The 23213-nt window shown below is 39.8% G+C and overlaps 1 protein-coding gene across 8 annotated transcripts in view; it reads left to right on the plus strand.

The window, feature by feature from the left end:
- LOC119785179 (partitioning defective 3 homolog B-like) overlaps nt 1-23213 on the plus strand; it is a 293089-nt gene that overhangs the window by 65376 nt on the left and 204500 nt on the right. For all 8 annotated transcript variants that reach the window (XM_038287640.1, XM_038287641.1, XM_038287642.1 and 5 more), the window contains 3 exons: nt 6981-7051; nt 22089-22172; nt 22787-22912. In XM_038287640.1, coding sequence (XP_038143568.1) covers nt 6981-7051; nt 22089-22172; nt 22787-22912 — 281 coding nt within the window. The remainder of the gene's footprint in view (nt 1-6980; nt 7052-22088; nt 22173-22786; nt 22913-23213) is intronic.

Here is a 23213-nt window from a genome sequence, read left to right on the forward strand (position 1 = left end):
TTTGCTCTGCATATCCATCTGGAAACCTTCCGTTGAAGTAATTTTGGGAAGGGGCGAAAATACTGGTTAGCTGATTGGCCTATGTTGGTGATAGACGGGCCAAATAAACCAATCAGATCAACGAAGCATATGACGTACTAACAGCCAGGCTACTCTTGCTGAAACCAGTCGGGAGAAGAGCAAAAACATCTTTTCCTCTGAGAAAAGCCTCCAGAGCAGTGTTTTGCTCTTCTTTCAGTGAAGAAATACTCTGTAATTCCGATAAAACTTGCTTGATAGCCACAATAACGCTAGTTTCATCGGCTGAAGCCGCCATGTTCTTTAGGCGGTCGCGCTTCTCGTTGCGTCACACCTCAACCCGCCTCAAAGCCAACGCTGACTGGACGTTCGTTTGGTGAACGGCTCCAAATTTTCTTCAACGGAGAGTCTCCAGACTGATTAGCGAGGGAAATCTTGAAAGCTCGCGAGATCAGGATGGTCTCACGAGGCTAGTGGATTCCTATGTGTCGCTGTGGAAAAAATTTAACCAGGTAGAAATTAACTGAGTTATCGATATTTAGAGGAATTTTGAAGAATACATATGTGGATAAAAAGTTTAAAATAAAATAACTATTCTTTAAAGGTGGTATTTTTTTATTTGTTTTAAGGGGACTTAATGAGGCTGCAATGTGAAGTTTACTGCAATCTTTACCGGGGCTTCTGGTAAACCAAACTTTGGGAACTACTAACTCATTTTGAAATATTTTTCCTTTTATGTAGTTACGTTGTGTTTAGAAGTGAAGCGCCGGGATTCACATCTAGATGATATTTTAGACTGCTTCCTGCTGTTGGTGAGGTATCCTTCTACTGAGTTCTTGAATCAGCTACTTCACTATGTTGCTGTTATTAAATGCAGCATACATTAGTTTAACTTTATGGAATAGTGAATTGATTTAATATATCGCCTGAATCTGCATTGTGTACATCTACGTACCTTTACAAAAAAGAAGTAATCATAGTCACAAGCATTATGTGGTAAATAAGTGATTCAAGCTGTTTGGTAACCAGGCTTTTATTTTAGTGCAACGGTTTCAGACAAAAAAATAGACTAGATTAAAAACTAAAAACAGAATATTTACATCCTGCTTTGTAATCCAGGATGCTATCGTTGACAGCTTTGTGCATGTGTTATATGTTTGCAATTGGAAATGAAGCTTTCTCCTCTCTTTGCTCTGAATACATGCAGGGCTTTCAGGATGAGGCAGCTGCAGCTTCTTGTTAGAGAGCATTTTAGGAGGGTAGATAGAGACTATGCTCTCTATGCTGCTGTGAAACTGTGATGGTAAAACATTGTTCATTTCATACGAGGTAGCAAAAATCCCAGAAAACACACTGAAAACTCACTGCCTTTGTCTATTGTCACTTTTTAAAAATACGAAGCTGGTAGATGGGTCTGAAAAATCCCCAAATATAATGACATCGTTACCAAGTTATTATACATTATAGTATCTTTGCCAGTTTTCCTATTACTACCGAGGGCAGCTCAGCCCAGCGCACTATAGCCAAATGCCTCATTCACTTGCTAGCTTTGCAGCAAGACAGACAGGTGGTTTGTGGGTTTTTCAAAGTAAAAGTTCAGTTTTACATTTCATTTTTTTGAGCCGTGATCATTACTATAATAAGTGAACAAATGTAAATCATGTGCTTTATGTTTTCTAACATATGTTTTCATTCATTCTGAAGGTGTGGCAGTTTTATTTTGCTGTGGAGGTGCACCATGATCAATTGCATGTAGCAACAACCTCAACACAATGTTTAAAGCTCTTTTAATCCTTCCAGTTGGGCGGGTCCCATATCTGATACAAAATGAATACAGTCATTAGAATCACAGTTCATAGACGTGTCATGCTAGGCTAATTTTTTTTCTTCTAAAATGAGTTGTTTTCCTATTGTACTAACCCTGCATGTACAATTTTAACATCATGTTGAGAACTGTAGAGTATGAGCTCTTCACTCTTCTCTGTTTTTAACCTCAGAATGTAAATTGCTAGAACCTGTATTCCTATTGTCTTACGCTGGAAAGGGTTTATCATCTAAAAAAAAAAAAAAATTCACAATATTAAACTTTAGAAGATTCCTTTGTCTACAAGCGATTCAACGGCTGTAATTGGTCAGAGTGTTTTATGAAATCACTCAAATGTTTACGTGAGTAATGAGACACATTTGTTCGTTCAGATTAATTTACTTGCTTTAAATTGCCCTTTGATAAGTTACCGGCATTGCTGGCCTTTGTAATTAATATGTTGTTCTTTCATAAAGAGAATGATGCAGAGAAAATATTCCTGCATTCATTTATTAAATGAGACATACAATTAAGCAACAGTAGCACTGCAATTAATGTATGAGCGACTGTCATGACAGTGGGGTTGGGATAATTAATGTCACCTGTCATATTCTAACTAATTAAGCTCAAATGACAGCATTAAAAACCAGACCAGACCAATTAATTTCCAAGTCACTAAAGCTTTAACATCTGTTTACTGTATTGGCAGCCGGTCTGTTAGGTTTCTTCTTACCCTCCTACATCTCTTTACACCGCCTGCTGGGTTTTTGATTCCCATGTTGTTCTCCTTTTCATCTTTAATTCTTTAGCTTTAAGTTTCCTTTTTTTCTTTCTCCGCCTCCTTTCCTCTGAAGTAGTTAGAGTGGCTCATATGGGTGGATAGGATGGTGGGGGTAAAAGGTTGAAGGTCATGTTTTGAATCCATTAGGGCCATCTACTAACACAGAACCTTATTGACCTGTTAGCTGGCCTCCATATGTTTACACAAATGTGTGGACGGCGTGTCCGCCCACTCCAAAATGCCCCTGTGCGATAGCTGCATATTCACTAATGTCTAAATCCATAACTGCTAATATGAACTTCATTTTCTTTTGAATTACAGGATGTTCGTTTTCTACAGTGGCAGAGGTTCTTCAGCTACCAAACTAAAATGTCTTTTGAATTCTAAGCTCTGCTCTGTCATAACAAAATTAATATACAGTCATATTCATGTTCTGTTAAAGTATTTGTCTGGATTAAAGTACCTTTAAAAAAATAACTATTAACCACACTATTCACTGATCCCCTATTTCAACCTCAAAACTTTTATATAGTAATGTTCCGATCTTAAATTAGTTTTCATATTTATTGGAAAAAAAGGCTTTAAAACTTCTTGAGATAAATGAACTTTTCCATAATATTAAAATAAACAAGACATGACAGTTTATATTAATTTTATTTATATTAACACCAATTTAAAATTCTAATTTTGCTTTACTACAGATGTGCAATTTATTCCATGTTTTTAGAGATTTGAAAAAAACTAAATAGACAATAGACAAGAAAAGTGGATTTTAGTATATTGGAATAAAAAAGGCAGCTCGTTTATTTTGATAACTAAATAAAAAGGGAAATTTACAGATATGATTTAGTACAGAAACTTTCACATAGAAAGTTTACCCAGTCTCTGCTTCTGTTACCATAGTAACAATCTCCCCAGAATTAACCTGGTCAGGAGCAGGTTTTGTTCAGTAAACCTTTGCCGTTTCTCCATTCTCTACAATGCCAATACGGACTTGTGTCCTCGCCAAGTATGTTGTTGAGAAGAACACAGGAAAGTATGGACTTGGGGAGAACGGGAGCATTCAGAATAAATATGGGTCAATTGGAAAGAAGTGTACTCGTGACATCACCACTAACTGGCTCGTCTAGAGCTGCATTTCACCTCCTTTTATTAATAGTCTCTATATAAGTATAAATTATTACTTTTTTTTTTATTTAGAGGCGGGAATAATAATTAACACATTCAAACAAATTAAATGAACATTTTGCCAGATAAAACAGAAAAATCGCCATCAGAGCCAGCAATCCTTCACACACGGCTATGCCGAGAGAGGGCCGCTGCAGACGGGCTGCGGTTAGCCTCGGAGGTCCGCTGGTTGCCGTGGTTCTCTCAGATTTGGATATTTTTATGTAAATTATGCACTAAATCAGTAAATAGACCATATGGGACGCTTTAAAGTACAATATTCTCGCCTCAAATTATCTTAAAATGTACTTTTATTGAACAACAGCAACAGAAAAGAGAACTTTTAACTTTCAATGGAGCGCTTTATTGAAAGCTGCTGCTGCCACAGTTCTGCTGCTGTCAATCTCAAGAACGGACAAGTCTGCTCTGATGCATGCTGGGTAAATGGGGAGGGGCGAGAACAACATTCGGGGACTTTGTCCGTTCTCAGTCTGCTGTTCTTGTGAATTGGAACAGAACTAGGACTGAGGCTGATGACGTTTCACGAGCAAATGAGAACGCACAAGTACACATATTGACACACGGCGCTTGTCTCCGCTCTTCTTAAAGTCAGTCGGTCGTTTTATTTCCTGATCTAGTCAGTAGGTTTTTGACGTAGTTTTGTGTGAACAATAAAAAAATCTGTCACTAGGTCCGTTAGACATATTAGGTGTTAAAAACAAATATTGCATGTCCTTTAGATGAGGATCTAATTAAAGAATGAATGGCATTAATTCACAGAAAATTAAATATCTATAGGGAGAGGGTTCTCAGACCATGTATAATTGTCCTTTATATTCAGAAAAATATCTTTATGAGCGCTACCGTCACAGCCCATCACATACATCCAGAGCTTATCCATCACATTAGCAGCATTACTTCTTTAGCAGATCTTTAACAGAACTTGATAGCAGGAAGAGAAGGTTGATGTGTGATAACAGCATTATTGAAAAAACAGCACAGTGAAACAGCCACTTAGTATTCACTGTGTAAATACTAACGGAAATTAAGAGATTTTATCTTCACCTGTTTTCAGGTGCGCTTCTTCCCTGTGAGATTGCGCTGAAATTTAATACAATACTCCACTAAATTAAAATACATTACATTAAATACAGTACATGAAAATAGCTAATTACAATAGTTTGTTTGAATATTTGTCCCTGATGTCTAAAATACATTTTTCTTTTTTTGCTAAAATGAACATTTCAAACAAAATAACATTCTTCATATTTACATTAATGCTTCTGGAGTTCTGGAAATAGAACGGTCACTTAAAATATCTAAATATTTCTATGTATATATTCGTTAAGTTCGAGGCTTTTAAAACCTCAAACTCAACCGTATTTCTGACATTTTGAAATGAAAAAGTTTCCTGGATGGGAAGCGAAACATCTTCAAACTTGTAGACAAAGTCCAGTGCATTGTTTTTTAACTGTTTGATGTTACGATGACTTGGATGACTAGGAATCTTTACCAGCTTCTAGGTATATAAAACCTAATTTTTATTAGGTTATACATACATAGGTTATATGTTTTATACTATTGTGTATATATAATATTATTATATACTATTTTGTTTTGTTTTGTTACAGTCTGAAATTGAGTTTCTGCTGAGAAAATAAAAATTACAACATCTCTTATTATGGAAAAGGTTTTTACCAGGAAGAATCTTATTTTAGTGATCTACAAATGGAACAACAGAGAAGAAATCTCTTTTAATAAATGTCAAAACGGCCTGCCATAGGGGACTTTAAGGCACTCTTCTTTGTACTCCAGGATAATGATTTCCATATTAAATATAGAATGTTTTGGGTTTTTTTTGTTAAAAAGAAAACATTGGACTTTTTATAGTCTAGTCTTCTTACCCCTTGAACCAAATAAGATCCTTCAGTCGCCATTTCTTCTTCTGTAGTAGCTTAAAATAAGGAATGTAAAAGTAACAGCAAGCATAAATCGAAAGCAACCAGAACTTCTCCCACTCTTATGAATTGGTTTTGCCTTCTATCAAGGATTTAATATCACTTTTGATGGCTTACATTTGAGCAACCTGGAGTTTGGATGTGATCTCATCATGATGTTGAACTGCAGACATCCAGAACTGACAAAGATTGGTACTGAACTGTGTTTTGAAAACTGAGTGGAAATCCAGTCATCTTCGGTTTAAGGCTGTTGTAGTTTTCTAGAGAGAGTAAATCTCCACAGGCAGAATGTGATTTCTGGATGTACAGACTTTATTTTACAATCTTTAAAATAAGGGCACCATAACTGTTGCTTGTGTACCTTCCCCAAACACACCTTTTCTTCCATCCAACATTTCATTTAGATCCTTAGATACAAAACTCTCTGACCAGTCAGCTTTTTTTTAAGCAATATTTCTGAGGCTGATAATATAATGGAGGGTATGGTTGACTGTTGAATGAAAAACTTTAGAGTCGGCAGCCTTCCTAATGACTGCATAGGTCAGAACAGGACATTTCTGGTGTAAAAAAATCACATTCAGTGGTACTTACGTACTTATGTACTATTTGAATTAACTGATTATATGAATCTTGGGTCCCCAAGCCTTAGTCATCAAAATCAACAGAAATTAAGCCATAAAACGTATGTTTAATCTATCAAAATGATTTATTTAAAATTAACTTTAAAGTAATACTTAAAGTACTTTCTAAGTTATTAAGCAAATAATAGAAACATACCTTAGATTTACTTTAGACTTGCTGTGTTTGGTTTCAGTATCCATGGTATGCTGAGGAAAAATACCTTTTTCATTTGGTTGTCATGCCCACTAAAACATTGCTGCTTAACAAGACCGTCTGCTTGCCTTCAAAAATTAATTGGTACTTCATCTGTTGCTCAAATTAGCATCTTCTCCTCTCATCATTACACATATTTATATTTTTCTTTCCCTTTTGTGTTCCAGTCACTTTTTTTTGGTAAGAATCGAGCATTTGGGTCCTCGATTTCAAATGGAGTTCATTAAGGTTAAAATCAAAACATTGGAGGTTCTTTGATTGTTATTTTTGCTTACTTGTTTTATTAATTCAGACATTATTCCTAATATTAGCATTTTTCCCTCTTTTTTGATTTCTGCCTATTGTTAAGTATTGAAAAATCACCAATCAGTGGCTGAGTAATAATGAAGATGTGCTGTTTGTTTCTGTGTGTGCGCAGGCGGCCAGTCCTGATGTGGAGGGGCCTACTGGGATGAAACGAGCTCAAGGCAAACAGACCTTTAGCAGCAGGTCAGTTACCTATTTTCTGCATGCTTCAATGAAAAACTATTTAAATTTAGATTTAGAAAAAAAAGTTCAGATTGATTACTGTCAGAAATTTTAAAGCTGTTTTTTTTTATTTTTTATCTGTAATAAGCTCTTGGTCCTTATCTGTTCCAATGACTTTGTTTTCATTTGCTTTGCTGGTAATTTACCCAGATGAACTGCAGAATCATTGCATTTGTTTGTGTGAAATGAGTGTTTCTGTCCAATGAGAAGGTTGTGTTTGTGTATATTTGTCCACATTCATGTTTGTTGTTTTTTATAAGTGTGCCTCTGTCCCACTTTCTTTTCATTAAAGCTGTTTTCTAATCCAGATCAAGGCTCTTGCAGATACATTTACTGTTAAAAAGCTCCATCATTAGCTAACTACAAAAGACTGCCAAAACAGGGTCATGGTCTCTCGTACACACACACTCACATAAAAGACATAAAATATGCTTAGATTGCCATAAACACATGGTCTCAAAGATAAACAGCTACAAACACAGTTGGATCCGCTATTTTTAAATGCAGGCACTAATGAATGCTGCTTAATTAAGTTCTGGGTTGCAGAATGCCCAGTGTCTCTGATGGGCTTTATTTTTCTGAGTCCATGAGGAGCATGAGGCTCTTTGGGGAAGGGTTTCTACATTTAGACACGTGAGGAAGTCATGCAGCTACTTTACGCAGCAAAACAGGAGCTCACTATAGACAATCAGGTTAACAATGATCTAAACGAGGCTGTAATGCTTAGATCTGTCTTGTGTTGGATTAAGTCTCAAATACTCAATGTTTTGCATTATCATAATGCTCTAATTAAGTGTGTTTGTATTTAACCAGCTTGTTGCTTTTCTCAATAAAAAAACAACATAAGCTTCACATATCTTCTCATCTTTCATAAAGAACTTGAACTTAACAAATATTTATGATATGTAGCTCATTAAGTATATTTAATCTTTTTTTTGTTTTTGCTTTTTTTAAATCAATATGCAAGTTTTTTTAGGGTTCTGATAGACATGAAGGTTTATAATTTAGGCTTTTATTGCAACTATGGTTTTTGTGTTGAATTAGGAAAGTTGGATTTTGGCAATGAATCAGTATTTATTAGGGATTTTAATCATGCATAGAAAAAACTTGATCTAACGAAGGCTTGATCAAACATGCCTTTGCTGTCTGCAGTTTGCTGTCTGCACATAGTTAGTGCAATGGTTTGCTGCCTGGAATGGAGAGGAAAGCGGAGGTCCACTATTACACATCATTATGCTGCCACCCCCATGCTTGGCTGATAGACTTAATTCTTAGTTGACAGCAGATTTAATTCTTGATGGTTCCTGGTTTGTTCAAGAACTTTATTCCAATGTTCTCTTTCATGAGATATGCTGGTGAAGATCCTCAGTCATCCAGGTCATAGTCATTCCAAAAAAGTTACAAAACAATCCAGTGGATTTTAATGACATTTCGCTTCCCATCTGGGAAGATTTTTCAATTCAAATGTCAGAAATAGCGTTGAGCGTTCCAATAAACTTGGAAACAAAGTCCAGTGGTTTGTTTTTCAACCTCTTTGATTAGATGTCATCATCACCTATAAGACAAGTAAAATATTTAGATAATTTTAAAAATGGATCCAAAAGATAATTGGAATGTATGTGTTAGAAATAACCACAAATTACGATGTGGTAGTTTTGTAGTTATATGATACATTTTTGAATGAAGCATAGAGTAGGTTTGAGTAATGAATCTGGCTTAACTTACATAGAGCCCTTTTAGCCTTTGTAGACCTCACCTTATACTCAAAGAAAGATGCATAAACATGTAGGATTGTATGTTTAAAGGCATTAACTTCTATCCCTGCTGTGACAACTTGTTTGCGCCTTTAATAGACAAAACTGACAGAAAGATCAATAGCTAAGCTAGCTATGCAGAAAGATTTTTGTTCCATTACCAGCCCCGGTATTGAACAACGCAGTGCAGCAAATACAAAGGTAGTCACTAACTCCCATTTGTGTCATTTTCACTCTAACTTTTCTTTTTCCACATATCCATTCATACACATAAAAAAAAAGAAAGTCTAATCATATAAGAACTATCTCAGCTGGGAGTAATTTAAAAGTGAAGTAATGATTTTTCTGCTCACCAGGGAAACGACCCTTGAAATTGCAAAAAAAAACAACAAAAAAAGTCCAAAATGGAGAAAGGGTCATAAATATGGAAACAGCCAAGCAGGGGTTGAATGATTGTGTGTTTTTATTTTATGTGGCCGTCTATAAGCACTCCGTGGTCCGCTGTGTATTTACGTGTGACTATTTCTGCGCTTTCAAATGTACAGTAATGGCTCATCATCATTTTAACCACACCACATACACCTCAAAGAACTCATTACGCGTAAATCAAAATGTCCTTTCTCCTACGGGGAAACTGATTTACTCTAGATTGGTTTATTGAAATGGCGTTTCCACTATATTTCGTTGTGAGTTTTAAAGGTGCTTTGGAAGCCGGAAAGGGGGACAGGTAAATAAGTTCCACTGATTGCACAAAAGCAAATCGATTCAAGAAGCTTCATGTGGTTTAAGAGCAGCTATACATCTTTGGTGATCTGTGCCTCAGTAAATTCACTCATCAGCAGTGAAAAAAGCTCCTAAGGACATTCTGCTTACAATCAAACCTTTTCTTTATGTCTATCCTGGTCATTTTAAGCTGTTTTGCTTACATATGACTCAGTTAAGGACTTTTTAGAAATTGTAATGATAGAAATTTCAAAATAAAACTATTTATATTCCAATAGATTTCATAATTATTGTATTCACTCATTCATTTTTCAATAATTAGATTCTGCTAACACCCAAACCTTCTCTTTATGTCTGTCCTGGTGATTTTAAGCTGTTTTACTTACATATGACTCTTTCAGTTAAGGACTTTTCAGAAATTATAACTGATAGAAATTTCAAAATAAACCATTTATATTCTAATGGCTTACATCATTATTTTATTCACTTATTTGTGTAATAAATGATATTTTTCTATTCTAATATATTTGCTTTCATTAACATTTGGTTCTAAACAACTTTTTTATGCATAGATCTGGGAGCTTAGGGGCCATAAAAAGGGAAATACATTGATAAGAATAATAATGAGAGAGTGAAATGCATTGATGCAAAGAAGGTGGTTTTTAGATGCACATCCTCCTTTTTTCATTTATCCGTCACTGTTTCTGCCTTTTATAGAGAGGATCGGTAAAGTGGCAGGTGGATAAAGAGAACACCTGCTCTCTTCATCTCTCTTTGCTTCTCTCTGTCCTGCTCTCTGTGCATGCAGCTCCTTTTTCCTCTCCCCTATTCATTCATCGAGCTGCGTCTCTCTCTTTTCTCAAGTCTCACCCGTTTTGTTGCTCCCGCTCTCAACCCCACTTCAGTGTTGCATTGATGCAGCCTGTCAAACATCTTTCACAGAAAAATATAAAGGAAGAAAAAGGAAATGCAGATGGATCTCAATTGCTTTTGTGTACGTGTGTGTTTGTGTGTAGTAGGTGGAGATCAGAGGCGCAGCGGCAGGAAGAGATAAAGGGAGGGGTGCATGTTATTTTCCTGCTCATAATAATTCTTTTTATTAGCCTTGTCTAATTAATTCAGCGCCTCCTCTCTCCCTCATCTCAATGTTTCATTTCTAAGCCTTCCTTGATTCCTCCTTTTTTCTGTTATTATTCAAATTGACACCATGATTTTAGGATGGGTTGTCAATATTCAGGGCTCTGTCTAAGAAAAGAAGATCTCATGTCACTATAGTAAGGAAAATATAGTAATACTACAAGCTGTCATGAAGCGGTGCATAGTATTCTTTCACTCTCTGTATGTGTATCCCAAAGTACCAGAAGTGAATAAAAGTCTACATTATCACCAAGAAATTGGGCATATTAATGCATCTTTACAGTTTTTAGTGTGTCCGTCCATCCATCCATCCATCCATCCATCCATCCATCCATCCATCCATCCATCCATCCATCCATCCATCCATCCATCCATCCATCCATCCATCCATCCATCCATCCATCCATCCATCCATCCATCCATCCATCCATCCATCCATCCATCCCACTTATAGCGGCATGGACTGAAGCTTATCTCTGTATATGAAAATTATTACTAATTTGCAGCATGTGCACAAAGCATTAGTTTGCCGAAATGTGTCTGTTTATTCTTGCTAATTTACCAGATATTTTTTTCACTTAACTGAAAAAGTTTAAATATGGTTTTAGTTCCCATTTGCCTTGAAACCACCTAAATTCCCAGTCTCATTTACTATCTGACACTGCGTCTAGTGAGATATCTGCACTAAATACCCACCTGTTACAATCAATGAGGTTATTTACACTGCCTCCACATGGTGGTTCAGGGTGGCAAGATATACATGCATGTGTATATATTAAGGCTGGGCAAGTTAACTCGTTATTATCACGTTAACTCATCAATCAAGTAACGCCGACAATTATTTTATCTCGTATTAACACAGTTTTTATTATTTCTTTGATTACTGTAAAAGTCTGTTGCTCCCAGGCTTTTATTTGGTAAAACTAAAAGTACCGGAACCGGAAGTACAGGAACCGAGAAAGTAAAGAAATTGTCGGATAAACAAACTCACAAACATGGAGAAGGGTACGGCACTTTTACGTGGCCATTTTCATTTTAAAGTTCTTTCAGATAGCGCAGTCGACAGAAGCAAAGTTATTTGTAATCACTGCAAAGTTGAATTGTCTTATCACCGGAGTACTTCGAGTCTAAAATATCACCTAAATGCAAAACACACAGTTGATACCAGCAAATCATTTAACGAAACAGACAGTGGAGCGAGACTACTTTAGATGCAGCGTGTGGGAGAAGTATAGATAAACAAAGGCAAGAGAAGCTAACATGCCATAGCCAAGTGGATAGCTACCGACTGCAGGCCGATTGGTATATTTACAGACCATTTCCCTGCACCGTAAATCCCAGCAGTGAACTTATTTTTTTGTGCTTCACCTTCCCTCTAACAGAGACATTTGGTACTAGACTGGTTATGCTGCTCCCTGATTAAAAAAAAAAAATGTTTCTGCTGTTACCTCAGAAGTTACCTGTTTTAATGTTATGATTGTGACTCAGGATTTTGTGGGCAGTTTTTATTTAACTGCTACTGTATAAACAAAATGCTGACGTTAAGTGTTTACAGAACAAATGTTATGGCACTTCCTTTAATATGGCAGAACATTTCAAATAAAATTGTGCTATACACTACTTTTGAATTCATTATTTTTTTTTTGCGTAAAAAATGTGATTAATCACAATTAATCAGGGAAATCATAAGATTAATCACGATTAAAACTTTTAATCGTTGACCAGCCCTAATATATATATAAATATATATATGTGTGTATATATATGTGTATATATATGTGTATATATATCAAAAAACGTTATCTCCATTACTACTGAAGGGAAATCTCGAAACAAAAAGATTACACAATCAATGAAACCCCTGTATCTCCATTATGAAGGACTGAGGTCTATCCTACTGATTTTATCTTAGACTAACACTAGAGTTTGTTGATTGAAAGTATAGCATTACATCCTGACCTGGTTTTGGTATTATAGTCGATGGGCTTTGTGATAAAGACAGCCACATTGACAGATATGAGACAAATTCTGGTGGAGGAACAAGATAATATCCCACAGAATGAGAACCTGTTGTGGTTCTACAGGGTTGCATTGCTGCCATTCTCAAACTTTAGTATATTTGCTAGATCAACATTTAAACAGACACAAACATGCTTCTAAATCAAGCCAGGCAATGTTTGGAGTTTGGACTTGGGCCCATGTGCAACTGTTCAAAAATTTGTTTAAGAAGTGGCGCCACTTGTGGTCAGAGACCAAAAAAGTTCTAAATACAGATTTCTAAAATAACATCACAGAGGATTTATTCATGTCCGATTTATTTAGATTTATTACCATTTACTGAGCTGTTATGAGGCAAAAAAAGAGAGAGGAAGTGATAAGGCGAGGACTTGTTTGCATCCTTTGCATCTCTCCACTGTTACCACCCACAACCATCAGCAGCCCTCTCTGGAGTTATCAGCATCTGTACTGTTATCTGTTGATGGGGATTTAGGGATGGATGGATGGTCTAGGGAAGAAGAGGCAGACAAAATGAAATAAGCAGTTAGCAAGACAGACAATAAATGACAGATTACAAAACAAAGTTTAGACAAACCCAGTAAAAAAACTGCTCTCACAGACACGCACACTCAGGGAGCCGAGAGAAGGTCACGAGAGGATTAATGGCTGTGCTCTGATAGATAAACCAATCAAACAAACAAAGACTTTAGCACACATACATTTAAAAACGCAGAATGTAAAGCAGAGACACACATGAATAATCCGAACTAGACAGAGAGACATTGTGAAAAGGCAGCCCTCCCTTTTCACAAATGCCACAGAACAGCACGCTACAATGTAGCTGGCTAACGTCACACACACCTGCACACACCTCCATACACAAGCGCGCACACACGAATCTGAGACTTTCACTCGCGGAGCCGGCAACCGCATATGAGAGCTCTTTGTCACGCCAACACTCCAAAAACTTTCAGTACTTACCTGAGTGACCAGCCATCGCAGCGTTCGGTGAGGTACCCGCCGATATCGCTCCATAATCCCATACCGCTCCAGTTTCCACACATTGCACACACAAACACAAACGCGCGCACACACACTTCCTGGTCCGACAACTTCTCCTCCCCTGGGAAACACGAACTGTGGGTAGGGGAATAATTTATGTCTCATTCAGCCAATCAGAGGCTTTGATTACCTGACGGGGTGAAACTGAGTGTTTGATGCATTTAAAATGCTATTTTTAGGTGTAATGTTGATGTAATGAGAAATGTGTTTTATTGAATGTATGCATACAGTAATGTGGTTAATGTAGATTGCTTAGGCATGTAATTTAACAGTGAAAATGAAGTAGTGCATTGTTTCAGCTGTACCTTTTTTTTTTTGCATAGTGGTCTCATCCAATCAGTCAGTGATTTAGTCCAGTAGGCATGCAATTTGCCAATTATGTCTGTTTGTATAAAAACCCTACTTTTTCCTCAGTTTGGGGGTTGGATGCTAGGAGAAAGGTTGGTGCCTGAGACTGTCGTGTTCAAAAGAGGTATTGCTCTCTGTGCTTAGATTTATTATTAGTTATTATTTTGAACAACCATCGTGTTGATTTTGTTTATGTTTTGGAAAGTCTTTTTGTTACTGCACTTTTTGGTTAGAGCACTGTAAATAAATATACACCACGTCATTTGCACTGGACCTCCTTGTTGAGTGCTTTCATTCCATTTGGGTGGCCATCCTGCAGTGAAACCTGAGCCAGAGGGCTCACCAGTTTCACATTTGGTGTCAGAAGTGGGATCGTGGCGCCGACACGAAAGTCAACAAGAAAGAAGTGCAAGCAGAGTGAGATGGCTTACAGGAAGTTGAAGAAGACCAACCCCCTGGGTCCAGGTGAGGAAGAGGTCGAAGGAGCCATAGGAGGAGAGCAACAGACACAACCTGATGACGACGACAGGCCGCAAGAAGCACTCAACCTTTCAGACCTGTACAGCCTACTGCAACGGTCCATGCGGACGCAGGAGAAAGAGAGGGAGAAACAAGAGCAGCGGTGGCGCAACATTCAAGTTCAACTGGGTAACGTCCGTGATGAGCTGGAGGACCATCGCAGGAGTTCCAGGGGAGGGCAGCAGCAGCAGCAGCCAGATGGAGCAAAGCCAGCAACCCTCCCAGCGGCAGCGACCCTCCCAGCAGCAGCGGCGCATCCAGCGGCAGCGACCCTCCCAGCAGCAGCGGCGCATCCAGCGGCAGCGACCCTCCCAGCAGTGGCGGCACATCCAGCGGCAGCAGCCCTCATGACAGTAGCAGCAGCACCGGCACATCCAGTGGCAGCAACCCTCCAAGCAGCACCGGCAGCAGGGTATCCAGCACCACCACCAGCCCCATGGATGCCAGCGGCAGGCCCATCGATCCTGTTTCCTGATCCAGCAGCACCAGCGCCAGCAACATGGACCAGAGCAGCAGTGCCGAAGCTAGAGGACAGCGATGATGTGGAGCAATACATGACCACCTTTGAACGTCTAGCCACAGCCTACAGGTGGCCCTTAGCCCAGTGGGCTACATTCCTTGTACCGTACCTGTCTGGCAAAGCTCGGGCTGCATACGTCGCCATGGATCCTTATGAAGCCGTGGACTACTTCAAGGTGAAGAATGCCATCTTAGCCAAATATGAGATAAACGCCGAAAGCTACCGAACACGGTTCAGGGAGCCGAACATTCAATCTGGTGAGACGCCGAAAGAATTCTACAACCGGCTGAAGGACTTGTACCAAAAATGGATTCGCCCAGCGGAGCACACTGTGGAAGAAATCGGTGAAGTGCTCATTCTGGAACAATTCTTGCGCTCACTCTCCCCGGAGGTAAGAGTGTGGGTCAAAGAGCACAACCCCAGCACAGGCCTGAAGGCCGCAGAGCTCGTGGATGGTTACCTGTCAGCCCGCCGCGGACCGAAGGACTTCAGATTCCAAGGCCCCAACAGAGCACCTCAACCGCCGAAGGGTAAGTCTGTGGGATATGGGAGTGGAGTTGGTCCTGGTCCGGGGAGTGGTACACAGAGTAGGGGCCCAAGCACTAGACATTACATGCCTCAACACCCCTCTCAGCCTAGACCTACTGACACATCCACAACACACAATACACCTGCTAACACACAGGCTGTATGTCATTATTGTGGTAAGCCAGGTCACTGGGCTAGAGTTTGTCCTCTGAAGAAGGTTAGGGGTGCTACTTGCAGTATGGTTTCTGTGCCTAGACCTATGACTGATGCTGTGTATGCTGACAGTGTGCCAGTAATGGGTGTGATTGTGAATGATAAACCGGCAAGGGCTCTCCTGGACACAGGCAGCACCCACACTTTGGTGCAACCTCACCTGGTTCAGCAGCCTGAAGCTTTGACTGGCGAGAAACTGCGAGTAGTGTGTGTGAATGGTGATGTCCATGAATACCCCATAGCACTTGTGTCTGTTAAAGTGCAAGATCAGATGTTCAGGTTAGAAGCCGGGGTTGTTAAAGGCTTGAATTATCCTGTGGTCTTAGGTCAGGATGTGGGGATTCTGCCAGACCTGGTGCAGGCTTCTCTCCCAATGAGTTGCGTTGCAACCAGGGCACAGGCTAAAAAGGCGCAGGAGTTGTTACGTGAAATGCCATACAGTGGAGAAGATTTTGGTTCCCCTGTAAAAATGAGAGACAGGAAGACACGCCGACAGCGTAGGCATGACAAACTAGTTGGCACAGTCAAAGTCATATCTGGTGAAGAGCTAGCGGCAGTTCCTGATGCAGGGAAGGAGATGTGGCAAGTTCCTGATGATCTGAAAGAATTGCAAAACCAAGATGTTTCACTGAAGGAGCTGTTTGACCAAGTTGTTGAAGTGGATGGTGTGGGCACAGGCCAGGAAAAGACATTGCTGGGTGAATTTTACTTTGTGCGTGATGGCTTGCTGTATCATCAGCCTGAAGGTGGCAGTGCAGAGCAGCTAGTAATACCAACCTGTCTAAGACAGAAGATTTTGTGTTTGGGTCATGACATTCCTTGGTCGGCACATTTGGGAAGTGTGAAAACTTTGCAGAGGATTTCAGACAGATTCTTCTGGCCCGGGTTGTATACTGATGTGCAAAAACACTGCAAAACATGCCCCACATGCCAGCTTTACAGCAAACACAAAGTCAGGCCATATCCACTTCAGCCGTTGCCAGTGATAGATGTCCCATTCACCCGAATAGGTATGGACATTGTAGGACCTTTAGAGTGCACACAATCAGGCCACCAGTACATTTTGGTAATCTGTGATTACGCCACACGTTATCCTGAAGTGTTTCCCTTACGCAAGGTTACGGCTAGAGCCATTGCCCCTGCACTATTACAGTTATTCTCAAGGGTGGGAATTCCCCGGGAAATACTGACGGATCAGGGAACAGCTTTCCTTTCAAACACCTTAAAGCAGGTTTATGGGTTGTTGGGTATTAGTGCGATCAGGACCACTCCCTACCATCCCCAGACAGATGGACTTGTTGAGAGGTACAATCAGACACTGAAAGGTATGCTGAGGAAATTTGTGTCTGCCAACGGCAAAGATTGGGACCGCTGGCTGCCGTACCTGATGTTTGCCTACCGTGAGGTACCTCAAGCATCCACGGGGTTCTCGCCGTTCGAACTCCTGTACGGCAGACATGTGCGCGGACCCCTTGACCTGCTGAAGGATGCCTGGGAGTCGCCCAAGGCCACCACCTCCAACGTGATCTCCTACGTCATTGCCATGAGGGACAGGATGGAGGAGATGGCCAGCCTCGTTCGAGACAACCTCCAGAGTGCCCAGGTGACCCAGACCACCTGGTACGACCGGAGTGCACGACAGAGAACCTTCCAGCCTGGCCAGAAAGTCCTCCTTCTCCTGCCCACTGAAGAGAATAAGTTGCTGGCGAGGTGGCAGGGTCCTTACAGCATCAGCAGACAGTTGGGGCCTACCACCTATGAGTTGGAGATGCCAGAGAGGAGGAAGAAGCGGCAAGCGTTCCACGTCAACCTCCTGAAAGAGTGGAATGAAAGGGAGGCACCACCTAGTCCACAGCTGTTGGTGCAGGCCGTGAAGGAAGAGGAGGACACCCCTGAGCAATTCTTCCCGACCGAACAGCCAGCTGGGACATTGGACTTGTCCCATCTAACCCGTCAGCAGCAGCAAGAGATACAGGCCATTGTTCCTGAAGGCCTGCTCAGTGACCAGCCGGGGTACACACCGGTGGCAGAGCAGCCCCTCTCACCAATCTCACCAGGAAGTCTGGCTCAGTCCGAGTCAGGTGGGAGGACCAGCATGAAACGGCCTTCAACGACCTGAAGGAGGCCCTCTGCAGCGGGCCAGTACTGCAGAGTCCAGACTTCAAGCAGCCGATGACCGTCCAGACTGACGCCTCCGGTGTTGGTCTGGGGGCCGTGCTCCTTCAAGGTGAAGGAGATCAGCAGCGACCTGTGGCTTACATAAGCCGCAAACTTTTTCCAAGAGAGACAAGGTACTCTGCTGTTGAATTGGAGTGCCTTGCTGTGAAATGGGCCCTGGACTCCTTTCGTTACTATCTCTTGGGTCGACAGTTTGTTTTAGAGACTGACCACCGGGCCTTGAAGTGGCTCGGGCAGATGAAAGACACAAATACCCGCATCACCCGTTGGTTTTTGGCCTTGCAGCCATACAGTTTCCAGGTCCGCTATCGGGCGGGCACGCAGAATGCAGTGGCGGATTATCTGTCTCGCCACCCAAGTGGCGAGCCTCCAGAGGAAGGGGGAAATGTGAAAAGGCAGCCCTCCCTTTTCACAAATGCCACAGAACAGCACGCTACAATGTAGCTGGCTAACGTCACACACACCTGCACACACCTCCATACACAAGCGCGCACACACGAATCTGAGACTTTCACTCGCGGAGCCGGCAACCGCATATGAGAGCTCTTTGTCACGCCAACACTCCAAAAACTTTCAGTACTTACCTGAGTGACCAGCCATCGCAGCGTTCGGTGAGGTACCCGCCGATATCGCTCCATAATCCCATACCGCTCCAGTTTCCACACATTGCACACACAAACACAAACGCGCGCACACACACTTCCTGGTCCGACAACTTCTCCTCCCCTGGGAAACACGAACTGTGGGTAGGGGAATAATTTATGTCTCATTCAGCCAATCAGAGGCTTTGATTACCTGACGGGGTGAAACTGAGTGTTTGATGCATTTAAAATGCTATTTTTAGGTGTAATGTTGATGTAATGAGAAATGTGTTTTATTGAATGTATGCATACAGTAATGTGGTTAATGTAGATTGCTTAGGCATGTAATTTAACAGTGAAAATGAAGTAGTGCATTGTTTCAGCTGTACCTTTTTTTTTCTTGCATAGTGGTCTCATCCAATCAGTCAGTGATTTAGTCCAGTAGGCATGCAATTTGCCAATTATGTCTGTTTGTATAAAAACCCTACTTTTTCCTCAGTTTGGGGGTTGGATGCTAGGAGAAAGGTTGGTGCCTGAGACTGTCGTGTTCAAAAGAGGTATTGCTCTCTGTGCTTAGATTTATTATTAGTTATTATTTTGAACAACCATCGTGTTGATTTTGTTTATGTTTTGGAAAGTCTTTTTGTTACTGCACTTTTTGGTTAGAGCACTGTAAATAAATATACACCACGTCATTTGCACTGGACCTCCTTGTTGAGTGCTTTCATTCCATTTGGGTGGCCATCCTGCAGTGAAACCTGAGCCAGAGGGCTCACCAGTTTCACAGACATTAAGAGGTTGAAAGAAGGAAGAAATCCACAGAGAAGGAAGACACAAAAATGTATTCTTCAAACATACATCCACTGTAGTCTGTGCCTTTATTAGGTTTAAATTGAGTAGAGCTCTCCCTTCTCTGAGGCCTGTGTCTACAGACACAGATTAAGTACTTCACAAAGGCATATTGTCAGCACAGCGGTGGATTTGTTTATAATCAAGAGTCAGTCGAGTGACACCATTTGCAAACTTTTACTCAACAGACGCAAGCTTTCAGAGAAGATACGGATCACTGTTGTTCAGTTTGTTTGTTTTTTTAACAACATGCATCCAATCCCTTTCTAGCTTTCACATTGTCCCCTGACCTCTTGCCTTTGGGTATCATATGTGCAGAGAGATAAATGCCTGGCAACTGAATACTTGTCTTGAGTCAAGCTTAGGGAACGACTCCAGAAACACACTTGCCCTTTAAGGACTTTGGATCTGAGTCAGACTCAGGGTGTCAGTCACTGCAATGCCCATTATGTATGTTGCATTTCAAACACCCATTTTTAACTTTTTAATGTTTAACCTTGGAAAATATGCCTTAACTGCAGCTTTCATTAAAATAATGCAACTCAAAGTAAAGATTAGAAACCCCATTATAAAAGCACGAAGTAGAATTTGATTCTTAGAGGATAATAACCTTGAAATTATGCTATTTAAACAAACAGCAAAGCAACACGTATAACTGCTGCTGCTGAAGTATTTTTTCATTTTTAATATTTATTCCTAACATTAGATGTATTAATGTTATGGTTATGTTAGTAAATATATTCTTTTTCATGCATCAATGTACTGTGTGAAAATATACAATGAAAACCTGCCAGTTCTACTTGTAGTTTTCAGGTACGTTTGCAGATTGTGCAGAGTATTGTCCCTCTAGAGTGACTTTTCAGCTGTAGTTCTAACATTAACTGGTAACCATCGGAGTGGTTTTCCACACCAGAACCATCTGTGTTCTTCCTGACAAGACTGCAGTAATAAGCTGAATTTGTCGTAAGTCTGTTACCTACTTGCTCTAAGCAACAGGTGGGTAATATTAATAAGGGTAAATATTACTTCTTAGTAGGGATTCAGGATTCCAGTTTCTTTAAGCTTGCTTGTCTAGTGTCCATTGTTGAAGGGCCACGCTTGTACCATTGATAATGTCAAGTGCTGTATATTTGCCAGAGAATTCATTTAAAATAACCCCATGTAACAACTCTAGGTCACAAAGTCTGCGGTCTGCCTTTATAAAGTCGTTCCAACAGTTGCATTTCCAAATTCTCCCGAGTGGTGCACGACTTCACATGAGTGAATAAAGTGAATGTGATTGGTCGTTTATCAAGAGGGCAGAATTTTTGTGGCGGAAGGTTGGCAAGCTCTTTGGTTGTGGCCGGTGTTTCGGAAGCATCTTGCTAACCAGTTAGCAACTTGCTAACGGCAAGCACTACTCCTCTAATGATAGGAAATTTAGAGAGTTTAAATCAATAACTTCTTCTGAACATTGGTACCTGTAACTGTCCCTGTTTTAATATTTCCTCTATATTAAAGTATGTAATGTTTGTTAGTGGACCATTTCTTCTTCTCTTCATGCCCTCAGAACTCAGGCCCCCATGTGACATGTACAGCCTTTTACTCTTATAATATTGAGATTGACACAATTCAGGTCTCCTGCCGAGTCGGCCTTAATAAATCTAATCTAAAAATTATTATCTAGTACAATGCATTTTCAGTAAGCACCAACGTCTTGTCCTATATATATGTGTTGATCACAGGTTATAATGTGTGTCTAGTGTTAAACTTAAGGAATTCACTGCTATGAAATCAGCGTCCTCTATGATTTTCAGCTGTCATCATCCAGGCATCATTTCCTGCCATCACTTTGGTATCCAGACTTCAAAGCAAAAGCACGGAGCGTGATAATCAGTGCTTGATTGCAGCTATTTCCAGTCACTTAAGGAAGTTGTGCAGGATTTTAGCTTAATCTAAAAAAGTGACAGTTGCCAAAAACTTATCAGCGTTTCCAACTGTATTAGCTAAAAATAAAAGAACGCACATTATTTGAAATATGTGTATGCTATTAAACAACAAAAAACAAACAAACCTTTTTTTTCTCTCTTTGCTCCCGTTCTGAAACAAAAAAACGAAAGACCGAACAATACATTGATTTGTTTGGACATTTATTTTTTTTTGGTTTGGTCTTTTTTGTTTTTTCAAATGCCTTTTACATTTTTCTTTTATCCATCAACATCTCAAATTCATCATTATTTGTTAGAGTAAAGAAAAGTTTATAATTGCAGTTATAAAGCACAAGTCACAAGCTCACACTGAGCCTGGTTCTGCTGGAGGTTTCTTCCTGTTAAAAGGAAGTTTTTCCTCTCCACTGTCGCTGCAAGCATGCTTGGTGTGAGGGATTGCATTCAAGTAAATGAATCTATGCAATTAACTGGTTTTCCTTAGATGGAATACTTTGAATTAATTTCACTCTGTGATCTGGTGAATTGTAAAGTGCCTTGATATGACATGTGTCGTGAATTGGCGCTAGATAAATAAACTAAATTGAAGTCATCTATCAAAAACATCCTTTTAACTTCTTTTTCTTTTTACTGTTTATTTGTTTTTGTTTTTTCTTTCTCTAGTCTGACCAGAACAGTAGAGATCCCGGGGGAAGACAGTCCTCTTGGTATCCATGTAGTTCCCTACTGCTCTTCATTCAGTGGACGGTAAGTTGTGTACACATTTAACCACAACCTTTTATAAATATAACACACAGGCCTAAATCTGCACCACTGTTCCCAGCATGCTGCCATTTTGAACATGGCTTTACATAAACTTTGGAGACATAGAGAAGAAATAAAAAAAATACAGGAAGACAGAATTTTTTTCTGTTCGCAGTGTTTTGACTGCGTGATGCTGGGTGGAAGAGAAACTTCCTAAAGGAAAGCATGATGACTTTTTACGATTGTTCTCATGACTCCTTTGGATGCTGCAGCTTTCTTTCTGCTCTTCTTTCTCCCCATTCTGGTCTGATTCTTCCTTTTTTCCTCTTCTCATTCCAGTTTCCTTTTATAATTTGCCATCGCTATTTCCTCTTGACCTGTCTCTTTATTGTTGTGGAGTTGACCTCTATAGCGGGTGTTAGAATCATTGCCTCCTTGAAAACTTGAATTTTGTTCTTAACCGTTAACATTTCACATTAAATATTCAGTCTGGCATTTAAATAAAACAATATATATATATATAATATATATATATATTAGAATCATAGAATCGTATGGTTTTATGTTAAGAAGAAGTATTTGCAATAATTTCAATTAGTTTTTTCTTTTTGGCACAGGTCTCTTGGTCTGTATATCCGTGGTGTGGAAGAAGAGAGCCGCTCAAGAAAGGAAGGCTTGTTTAAAGAGGATGAGTGCATTGTGAAAATCAATAACACTGACCTCATGGACAAGACATTTAGCCAGTGAGTGCAACTGATTATCTTTGTTTTTCCTTGGAGGCTAAAACTTTGTTTAGATGGATAACTTTGCATATCAACTGTTTTTATAAAGTGACATTAAGGCATAAAAATTAATGCCTTGAACTTAAACTTCAACATTTATCATAAATTAGAAATGTGACTATTTCAAGTTTAGCTGAAATTGCTTCACTGCTTGTTTTTTCTTATTTCTAAGTGAAGTGATATTGCAAGGCAAGTTTATTTGTATACTATATTCAGTAAGAAGAACATTCAAAGTGTCTACACAAGCAAATCAAAAGAAAAC

Source organism: Cyprinodon tularosa, unplaced genomic scaffold (assembly GCF_016077235.1).
Source record: "Cyprinodon tularosa strain WSP-4 unplaced genomic scaffold, ASM1607723v1 ctg242, whole genome shotgun sequence".
Taxonomy (NCBI): domain Eukaryota; kingdom Metazoa; phylum Chordata; class Actinopteri; order Cyprinodontiformes; family Cyprinodontidae; genus Cyprinodon; species Cyprinodon tularosa.